Here is an 11,650-nt window from a genome sequence, read left to right on the forward strand (position 1 = left end):
GTGGCCGTAATTTGCGGTGCACGCTCGTTACGGTGACCGCTCATTACGGTGACCGCTAAGATGGGTGGCGGTATTGCACCTGGTGCAGCGTACGGCGGCGGTAAGGGCCGTTTTGGGGTCATTTCCGCCATCGCAGCCTTTCGGATTCCGCCATGGCGTAATGCTCGTGCCCGATGGGTCGTGATTGGCCGCACTTTGCTCCTTCGTGCAATGGCGGAAACGCTATTTACGCTGTTGCGGTCCGGTCAGTCAATTTCCGCAAGGGTCGTAATGAGGGCCAGTGACTGCCCCTGAAAGCACCCGAAACTCACAGTGGGATAATGACCCTGGCACTCATAGTGGGGACTGGATATACCCTGGCCAGGACAGTGAGGGTCCCTGCATACATTCTGAAACTGACGGTGACTTTCCCTGAAAGCACCCGAAACTCACGGTGGGAGCAAGACCCCGGCACTCATAGTGGGGACTGGATGTGCCCTGGCCAGGACAGTGAGGGTCCCTGGACGCATTCTGACAGTGACATTCCCTGAAAGCACCCGAAACTCACGGTGGGATAATGACCCCGGCACTGATAGTGGGGACTGGATATACACTGGCCAGGACAGTGAGGGTCCATGGATACATTCTGAAACTGACAGTGACTTTCCCTGAAAGCACCCGAAACTCACGGTGGGAGCAAGACCCTGGCACTCATATTGGGGACTGCATAAACCCTGGCCAGGATAGTGAGGGTCCCTGGATACATTCTGACACTGACATTCCCTGAAAGCACCCGAAACTCACAGCGGGATAATGACCCTGGCACTCATAGTGGGGACTGCATATACCTGGCCAGGACAGTGAGGGTCCCTAGATACATTCTGACACTGACATTCTCTGAAAGCACCCGGTACTCACGGTGGGAGCAAGACCCCGGCACTGATAGTGGGGACTCGATATACCCTGGCCAGGACAGTGAGGGTCCCTGGATACATTCTGACACCAACATTCCCTGAAAGCACCCGGAACTCACGGTGGGAGCAAGAGCCCGGCACTCATAGTGGGGACTGGATATACCCTGGCCAGGACAGTGAGGGTCCCTGGATACATTCTGACACCGACATTCCCTGAAAGCACCCGGAACTCACGGTGGGAGCAAGAGCCCGGCACTCATAGTGGGGACTGCATAAACCCTGGCCAGGATAGTGAAGGTCCCTGGATATATTCTGACACTGACATTCCCTGAAAGCACCCGAAACTCACGGTGGGAGCAAGACCCTGGCACTCATATTGGGGACTGCATAAACCCTGGCCAGGATAGTGAGGGTCCCTGGATACATTCCGACACTGACATTCCCTGAAAGCACCCGAAACTCACGGTGGGAGCAAGACCCTGGCACTCATATTGGGGACTGCATAAACCCTGGCCAGGATAGTGAGGGTCCCTGGATACATTCCGACACTGACATTCCCTGAAAGCACCCGAAACTCGCGGTGGGAGCAAGACCCCGGCACTCATAGTGGGGACTGGATATACCCTGGCCAGGACAGTGAGGGTCCCTGGATACATTCTGACACCAACATTCCCTGAAAGCACCCGGAACTCACGGTGGGAGCAAGAGCCCGGCACTCATAGTGGGGACTGCATAAACCCTGGCCAGGATAGTGAGGGTCCCTGGATATATTCTGACACTGACATTCCCTGAAAGCACCCGAAACTCACGGTGGGAGCAAGACCCTGGCACTCATATTGGGGACTGCATAAACCCTGGCCAGGATAGTGAGGGTCCCTGGATACATTCCGACACTGACATTCCCTGAAAGCACCCGAAACTCACGGTGGGAGCAAGACCCTGGCACTCATATTGGGGACTGCATAAACCCTGGCCAGGATAGTGAGGGTCCCTGGATACATTCTGACACTGACATTCCCTGAAAGCACCCGGAACTCGCGGTGGGAGCAAGACCCCGGCACTCATAGTGGGGACTGGATATACCCTGGCCAGGACAGTGAGGGTCCCTGGATACATTCTGACACCAACATTCCCTGAAAGCACCCGGAACTCACGGTGGGAGCAAGAGCCCGGCACTCATAGTGGGGACTGCATAAACCCTGGCCAGGATAGTGAGGGTCCCTGGATATATTCTGACACTGACATTCCCTGAAAGCACCCGAAACTCACGGTGGGAGCAAGACCCTGGCACTCATATTGGGGACTGCATAAACCCTGGCCAGGATAGTGAGGGTCCCTGGATACATTCCGACACTGACATTCCCTGAAAGCACCCGAAACTCACGGTGGGAGCAAGACCCTGGCACTCATATTGGGGACTGCATAAACCCTGGCCAGGATAGTGAGGGTCCCTGGATACATTCCGACACTGACATTCCCTGAAAGCACCCGAAACTCACAGTTGGATAATGACCCTGTCACTCATAGTGGGGACTGGATATACCTGGCCAGGACAGTGAGGGTCCCTGGATACATTCTGACACTGACATTCTCTGAAAGCACCCGGTACTCACGGTGGGAGCAAGACCCCGGCACTGATAGTGGGGACTGGATATACCCTGGCCAGGACAGTGTGGGTCACAGGATATACCCTGGCCAGGACAGTGAGGGTCCCTGGATACATTCTGACACTGACATTCCCTGAAAGCACCCGGAACTCACGGTGGGAGCAAGACCCCGGCACTCATAGTGGGGACTGGATATACCCTGGCCAGGACAGTGAGGGTCCCTGGATACATTCTGACACCAACATTCCCTGAAAGCACCCGGAACTCACGGTGGGAGCAAGAGCCCGGCACTCATAGTGGGGACTGGATATACCCTCGCCAGGACAGTGAGGGTCCCTGGATACATTCTGACACTGACATTCCCTGAAAGCACCCGGAACTCACGGTGGGAGCAAGACCCCGGCACTCATAGTGGGGACTGGATATACCCTCGCCAGGACAGTGAGGGTCCCTGGATACATTCTGAAACTGATGGCGACAGTCACAAGACCAATCCCATCGCTAAAGGCGAAGGTCAGTAGAAACACTGTGTTACTCAAATCAAGGGCCACTTACCGTATCCTGACACTTCCAGGGGCTCCCTTGCAAGCATCCTGGCAGGATGGAAAGTGGGAATCGAACTGCATATGGCGTGATGGTCACTGGAAGCCTCTCTTTACTTTGGACCATCTAACAATCCAGATCGAGGGCGAGGGTCCCTTGAGGCACCGTGGCATGCCGAGTGCACGTCAGCAGGAACCCTCCCACATTGAGGGGGAGGTCGCCAGGAGCAGGTATTAATGGGGTGCATCTGCAGAAGACACCCGAGGGACCCTTTGACGGTAGCGAGAGTGGCTTCATACTCGTGCATCAACACGGTAAATGCACGGATGTAGTGCAATGCAGGAGGCCTCTCTTTCTGACTGAAAATGAGTGTTAAGAAGCCTTTTTGTTTGAACTCCCAAGTTCGAACCTCCCATGCCCTGCTCACTACAATACAAATAAAAAACAAATAGAATGCAGTGGTGCAGAAGCAGGGAAATGGGCAGTTCTTAAAACACTGTCTGATGAATGAATGTTCAATGAAATACTGTTAGTTCCTCAGAAAGCAGCTCCCATTACAGAAGCGAGAGCCCGAGGCGCCGCGCAGTCACCGACACAGGATCTCCTTAAGAAAGCCCCCCCCCCCCCTCCCCCCGGGGACGGAAAGCGGTAAGCCACACTGGCAAACAATGCAAAGTACACATCAAATAGGGATGCACTGCGTTCCACAGAGAAATGAACACGCCGCAGGTGCGTGACATGCAAACTGAGCACGCAACTTCCGACCCATCCCAAAATGACGCCTACTTATGCACCCCCCGACCCCCCAAAAAAACCACTTTCATTTTCACAAAACAAGCACTGCTTTGTGCACAAAATGAGAGGCTACACCATAATACCTCCTTTTGGCAACAGCTCCCTGCACTTAGTGTACCGTTATGCAAGTTTCCCTTCCTCTTCACCCAGATAGCAGGAGAAAACAGCGGAACTCCCCCGCCCCCCCCCCCCTCCCCTTACTCCCTTCCACCTCTGACTGCAACCCTCACAAGAAGGAGGAGGCCCCTGCACCTACCTTGTCCCACGTCAAGGTACACACTACTCACCCAACCTGCACGCCACATAGAAAGGCCTGCGCGTGCTCACAAGCACGATGGCATGTGGAACTGTGTAATGTTTCAAAGCGCACGAACAGCCCTTTTTAAGAGGCCAAAAACATTATTTCCATATGCTGTTCTCTGGGAATCAACCGTGTAAGCGCGTTAGTTCCTTTAACACGGCGTTGCATCTATTCAGCCTGCAATGGTGCAGTCTGTGACCTATCGCCATTTAGGTTTGTTCGTTTCAATCTATTGTCGCACAAGCAATGCTTGGTCGGAACCATGGGATCCTTGAGGGGGGCGGTTGCTGCTGGCCCTGGTCCCTCCCCGTCTGAGAGCCACGACCCCAGAGTCTGAGGGGCTTGCATCCCGAGTCTCCCCCAGTGAGTGGAGCTAGGACCTAGGACCTAGGCCCCCCCCCACCCCCCCAAGAGGCAGAGCTGCTGACTCCGACACCGCCGTAATCCAGGCCAGTGGGATCCAAACTGTTTTATGTGGACCCCCCCACTCCCCTCATTGAGTACAAATCTTGTTGCCCCCCCCCCACATCCAGATACAATATCAACTTGTATTTTCTATTTAAAAGCAATCCCTGTACTCCCTATTTTTGAGGAGCCTCGCTCCCCGCCCCCCTTCCTTCGGACTCCACAGTTTGAAGACCACTGGAGGCGATTGAGACACTGGCAGTATGAGGGGGGGGGGGGGGGCAGCAGCTGGCCTAGTTGGAGGGGCTTTCATCCCGAGACCCCGTTACTGGAACACCCCGACTGCGCGGCCAAACCCTCATTGGGTCATTGTGGTGAAAAGTGAAAGGGAGCGGAGCAAATATGCACGAAGATGAGAGAGATGGGAAAGGGATACTGGGAGGATGAGTGGAGAAAGACAACTGGCAGGGGACCGGGGCGGCAGTGGGGGGTGGGCGCACGCGGGGACTCCCCGCGCGCTTCTCCGGTACTCACCGTGCGCGCTCTCTCTTGGCTCGGCCGCTCGGGCCCCACGGACGGGATGTAGACCTCGATCATCCCGACAGGGGGCGCTCCCGAAGAGGACGAGCTCGGGAGCCACTTGTCCCGGCGCTGCACGGGACGACACTAAGCCTCAGCTGCAGAGGATCACACCTGCGCTGCTCCCGCAGATGCCCGTCCCTCTTCCACTTGCCCCAGAGATCTCAGCGCCGCCCCCTCTCGGCCAAGTGTTGCAAGGCAGCTCGTGAAGGGACTACAGCACCGACGCCTCCTTTCCCACCCAGGTCGCCTCGGTGTGAGCTGCTGCAGCCGCACCGCTCTCGCTCGGTCGCTCTCCGGTGACAGTGGGCGGAGCAAGCTGCAGAAAGGGCGTGGCCAGCTGGGGGCGGGGTTATCCTTTGGCATGGCGGTGTCAGCAGCAACGAGGAGGAGCAAGTGCCCGCAAGGCGGAGTCTGCAGCTCATCCACCAGTGCTTCATTCATATGAATCTGCATGGCGCAGGTTACATAACCCCGCCCAGAAAACCTGAGCCATCACGAAGGGGCCGCCCCTTCACATCCTCGTTGCCACAGTTGCCACCCTGCTCTTTCATCTGCCCTCGTTAAAGAGCTCACCAGGCGAGGTTCGTGCTGCTACTGGAGCAGATAAATGGGGGGGGGGGGGTCACTCCCCCAGTAAAACAGCCTGGTCTGCTAGGAGCAGAGGCAGATTTCAGCCAAAGAGCTCAGTGGGCAAAAATTACAGAGGGTCCAAGGTGGGAGGGAAGTGGAGGCGGAGCCTAGAGTGGGCGGAGTTGCACAATGATAACTTTGATATGATTGGTTATTTATAACACCCTTAATACCCTGAGGTTTCTCATCAGACCGGGGAACACACCTGTGTTGCTCTGGTAGTCTTGCTGCGAGCACGTTGCCCCTGAGCTATCCTCCTGAGAGGGGACAAATGATTCATTTTTTGAAGTTGTGTGATTTTTTTACAGTTTTCTGTGTTTCGGAGTCTGACCTGGTAGAGACAGCTGGGCCTATTCACCAGGTTTTGGCGGTAATATTGCAGAAAAAAAGAGGTGATGGCTGCAAGGTTTAGAATTCATCTTAACCTCTGGCATTGCTCTGGGCATCCCTCCAGACCATCCTTCTTCACTTGCCAAGCCATAACAAAAGGGTGAAACCCATATGCAAATCAGGCTTGGCTCCACCCTAAAAGGGGCTGTCCAGCCCAAAACTGCTAGGTCACATCCCTTCTGCATGGTTCCATGTAATAATGTCGCCACAAAAATATCGCCATGCAAAAATCTCGTCGAAAAATGGCAGTTTTTTGTGGCAACATTATTGCATGGAACATGCGGGGGACACACCCGCAACCCCCAATTTTTTTATTTTTATTTAAAAAAAATGTTTTTTGCCCCTGTTGCCATATATATGGTCACCCAAATAATATCACCACGACATTTTCCCAGCGATATTATTTACGGCGATCATATATGTGGCAATATTAATACCTGATACCTTCTGCATGAGACCACAAGCATCCCCAGACATGTTTCGGCCTTGTTGGGCTTCATCAGTGGGCAGTAGCTTGGGTCTCTAGGCCCTGCAGGCACGGGACCCACGTCTGGGCATAGCCATCCCACTTGGGGGTGACTAAAGCAAAACCAAAAGTTGATCACCCTCCTCTGACCTTGTATGAGGAGGATGCCCCTTCCTCTGACCTTATACAGCCCCGGAGGTGCGACCGGTCTGTGTGGATCTTAATCTCTCCTTAATTGCTTGGTACTATTTGAGAAAGTAAATCCCAGATATTTATTAGATGTTATTCTTTCCATTTGAAATCCCCCACGGGCCAGTACGTAGTTTTAGGCAATCTTTTGCTAGAATATATAATCCCCTTGGACTTGGTTCTATTTATCAAAAGGTTATCAATGGTATAAGCTAAAAACAGTCAATTTTATCTGGAGTCCGATAAGGGTAAGACCAAAAAAGGGCTGATCGTCTGATAACACAAGCCAGGGCAAGCTCAATGCACTAATATTTTACCAGGAATGCATTTAAAGAGTCCCATAAAATGTTGATGTTGGATATATACAAGTTAAAAAACACTTGGGAGCTAGAATGCAGCCTTCTATAAGGCTGATGTAGGTTTCGATAGGTCGTGAAAGAAGACCGTCATTCGCAAGTCGAATCCGAACCTGAGTGTTTTCATGTAACATTGTCAGGAGATTGACTAGGGGCCGCATTCCAAGATTGGAGGTAGTCATGGTGCTATTTGCGCCATGGCTGCCTTCAATACCGGGTCCGGCACCGGTCTGGTTCAATGGGGACTTACCGGTGCATTCCGACCCTGGAGGGACCGGTAAGTCCCCATTGAACCAACCATTCCCCATTCCCATTGAGCCCCCAAAAGGGCTCAATGGGAATGGGGAGGGCGTTAATAACGGGCTCGCGAATAGCAGGCCCGTTATTAGCGCCCTGGTCCCTTAGCGGGACGTGTGGTCAGACCACATGTCCTTTACGGTTCCTGCTAAGGGACCTCAGAATTGGGCGGTAAGGGATTACCGGCACCGGTCTCCTTACCGGTGCCCAGTATCCCTTACCACCCAACTTGCAATGACCCCCCCTAGGTCTTTTGGAATACCCCAGCTTCCTAATTTGACCAGAGTTTTTTGTGGATGACACAATCAAAAGCGTTTGACATGTCCGTACCGGCTACATAAACCGTGCTACCCAAATTCTTTTTGACAAAGGCATGAAAATGGGCCATAATTGTGCCATTGAGGGATGTGTCAAGTTTTGAACTAAATCCTACTTGAAATTTACAAAGTAAATTTAGTTTGTCAACCCATTGATCCAGTTTCTTAAGTAATAAATATGCAACATTCTTACTGGAAGCGTTCAGGATTGCAATGGGGTGATAGTTGGCACATACATACGGTTGGACATGTACATATGGTGGACTAGGAACCAAAAGTAGCCTTGAAAATGTGTATCATAGTGGACCGGCCATATTACACCGTATGACCAAAGGTAGGGAGCAAGACCAACCCCTCTAAGTAGGGTTCAGGGAGGGGAAACCGGGTCCAAGTGGTGCATTTTAATGCACATTTTCCCATATATCAATAAGTACTGTCTTCTCGCTCCTCAGGACTCAATTTCCTCCTCGCATTCTCAACTTGGCTGGCTTCCCTTTCACTTCCAACTTAAATTTCATTTCCTCTGTCTTGTTTTCAAAACTCTTCACAATCTTGCTCCAACCTACCTTTCCCCTCTCCTCTCATTCTACACTCCCTCCTGCTCCCTCCGATCTGCTGATCTCTTCCTACTTACAGTACCTCAGTCCCCATATGCCTCTTCTCGATTCCGTTCCTTTCAACTTCTTTCCCCCCTACATTGGAACTCTCTACCTCCTTCTATTTGGTCCATTCCCACCTACTCTTCCTTCCGTGCCTCCTTGAAATCTCTTCTCCTGCATCCCCCACCCGGACAGTCCTCCTTACCTCCCTTACTTCTCTCTCTCCTCCCTCATCTTTTCCCGGCTTACCTTTTCCCTCCCCCTCCTCATTTTATCTCCCTGTCCTACCTCCCTCATCTCTCCCCTTTCCTCCTCCTTCCTTACTCAATTATAAACCAGGTAAATTGCCCTACATACTGTTTTGTTGGCTTGTTTCATGTTTGTAATTTGCTTCAATTCATTTTCATTATAGTCTATGTATCATTGTTGTTATAATGTAAAGCGCTTTGGCATAAAACGCTATATAAACAAAAATAAATACAAACACAATACAAATACTTAAACATAACACAAAACTTACCTATAAGATTTGTTAAGAGTGTGCTGGAAACTTTAAAACCTTCTTCATATAGATATGGAGAGGAGGAGGGATGCGAGAGAGGGTGAGTCGCTGATGGTTCAGAGGGAAGGAGGGATAGAAGGCCAGGGCACCCACACACAAGATGGCCATATACAGAGGTCCACCGGGAAATGTCCAGAATCCTCATTGATGGTTCAGAGGGAAGGAGGGACAGAATACCAGGGCACCCACACACAAGATGGCCATATACAGAGGTCCACCGGGAAATGTCCAGAATCCTCATTGATGGTTCAGAGGGAAGGAGGGACAGAATACCAGGGCACCCACACACAAGATGGCCATATACAGAGGTCCACCGGGAAATGTCCAGAATCCTCATTGATGGTTCAGAGGGAAGGAGGGACAGAATACCAGGGCACCCACACACAAGATGGCCATATACAGAGGTCCACCGGGAAATGTCCAGAATCCTCATTGATGGTTCAGAGGGAAGGAGGGACAGAATACCAGGGCACCCACACACAAGATGGCCATATAAAGAGGTCCACCGGGAAATGTCCAGAATCCTCATTGATGGTTCAGAGGGAAGGAGGGATAGAAGGTCAGGGCACCCACACACAAGATGGCCATATACAGAGGTCCACCGGGAAATGTCCAGAATCCTCATTGATGGTTCAGAGGGAAGGAGGGATAGAAGGCCAGGGCACCCACACACAAGATGGCCATATACAGAGGTCCACTGGGAAATGTCCAGAATCCTCATTGATGGTTCAGAGGGAAGGAGGGACAGAATACCAGGGCACCCACACACAAGATGGCCATATACAGAGGTCCACCGGGAAATGTCCAGAATCCTCATTGATGGTTCAGAGGGAAGGAGGGACAGAATACCAGGGCACCCACACACAAGATGGCCATATACAGAGGTCCACCGGGAAATGTCCAGAATCCTCATTGATGGTTCAGAGGGAAGGAGGGACAGAATACCAGGGCACCCACACACAAGATGGCCATATAAAGAGGTCCACCGGGAAATGTCCAGAATCCTCATTGATGGTTCAGAGGGAAGGAGGGATAGAAGGCCAGGGCACCCACACACAAGATGGCCATATACAGAGGTCCACCGGGAAATGTCCAGAACCCTCATTGATGGTTCAGAGGGAAGGAGGGATAGAAGGCCAGGGCACCCACACACAAGATGGCCATATACAGAGGTCCACCGGGAAATGTCCAGAATCCTCATTGATGGTTCAGAGGGAAGGAGGGACAGAATACCAGGGCACCCACACACAAGATGGCCATATACAGAGGTCCACCGGGAAATGTCCAGAATCCTCATTGATGGTTCAGAGGGAAGGAGGGACAGAATACCAGGGTTCCCACACAAAAGATGGCCATATAAAGAGGTCCACCAGGAAAAGTCCAGAATCATTGTTGATGGTTCAGAGGGAAGGAGGGACAGAATACCAGGGCACCCACACACAAGATGGCCATATACAGAGGTCCACCGGGAAATGTCCAGAATCCTCATTGATGGTTCAGAGGGAAGGAGGGACAGAATACCAGGGTTCCCACACAAAAGATGGCCATATACAGAGGTCCACCGGGAAATGTCCAGAATCCTCATTGAAGGTTCAGAGGGAAGGAGGGACAGAATACCAGGGTTCCCACACAAAAGATGGCCATATAAAGAGGTCCACCAGGAAAAGTCCAGAATCATTGTTGATGGTTCAGAGGGAAGGAGGGACAGAATACCAGGGTTCCCACACAAAAGATGGCCATATACAGAGGACCATCGGGAAAAGTCCATAATCATCGCTGATGGTTCAGAGGGAAGGAGGGACAGAATACCAGGGTTCCCACACAAAAGATGGCCAAATACAGAGGACCACCGGGAAAAGTCCAGAATCATCGTTGATGGTTCAGAGGGAAGGAGGGACAGAATAACAAGGTACTCTCACAAAAGATGGCCATATACAGTGGTCCACTGGGACATGTCCAGAATCCCCTGCAGGCCAGGCCACCACTGTAGGTGCATCTGAACTGTAAGTGGTGTCGCTCACATCCCTTAGCTACAAAGCGCACTAAATAGTGGGGATGACCCGGAGGGACTTAGCTCTGCTTCCTTAGGCCAAACCTGTAAGGATCCGTTTGCTAAGTTTAGTCAAGAAGGATTTGTGTCCCCCCTTCTCACCGCCTCCACCTAGTCTTGCCGGTGCTCGAGAAGTACTTGGCGATACACTGTGTCGTAGGCAGCGAACAGCTTCAGGAAGGTAAATGCTCTAGAGCAGCGGTCTGCAACGTTTGGCTCTGGAGATGTTTTGGACTTCAACTCCCATCAGCCCTAGTCAGTACAGTCAATGGTGAGGGATCATGAGAGTCGTAGTCCAAAACATCAGGAGAGCCAAACGTTGCAGACCTCTGCTCTGGAGGCTGATTCTCTTCCAGAGCAGTGTGCACATGCTCACGGATGTCAGTCAGTACTGTGCTTCCTGGTGCTGATCTGAAGACTGCTTTGGGCGGATTTGGCTGTTGGACTGCACAAGTTCCTGCGGGTTTGGTTTCCAGACTCAGGATTCCTACTCGGGTGTGGTAAGTTAGAGGGGTGGTGGTATGCGGCAGCTTACTCCATGCAAGGGGAGCTAATTTGGGGATTGTGGGCTGTACCACAAAGGAGTGAGGCACTGAGAGGGTCTGCGGTGTCAGCGATGAATAAAGCAATGGGAAAATAAATAACTGAATTAATAAATGAAATCTCTT

General features: G+C 52.0%; 1 protein-coding gene across 2 annotated transcripts in view; it reads right to left on the reverse strand.

The window, feature by feature from the left end:
* The window catches only part of SNX22 (sorting nexin 22), a 215,519-nt gene extending 209,985 nt beyond the window's left edge, over positions 1 to 5,534 (reverse strand). The window contains exon 1 of one of the 2 annotated variants that reach the window (XM_069624695.1): positions 5,079 to 5,534. In XM_069624695.1, coding sequence (XP_069480796.1) covers positions 5,079 to 5,141 — 63 coding nt within the window. In that variant the 5' untranslated portion in view covers positions 5,142 to 5,534. Of the gene's footprint in view, positions 1 to 3,055; positions 3,205 to 5,078 lie in introns of those variants that run through there. The other variant, XM_069624694.1, reaches the window with a different exon arrangement.
* Positions 5,535 to 11,650: the final 6,116 nt, after the last annotated feature.

This window comes from Ambystoma mexicanum, chromosome 11 (genome assembly GCF_040938575.1).
Source record: "Ambystoma mexicanum isolate Mex_15411 chromosome 11, UKY_AmexF1_1, whole genome shotgun sequence".
Lineage (NCBI taxonomy): Eukaryota > Metazoa > Chordata > Amphibia > Caudata > Ambystomatidae > Ambystoma > Ambystoma mexicanum.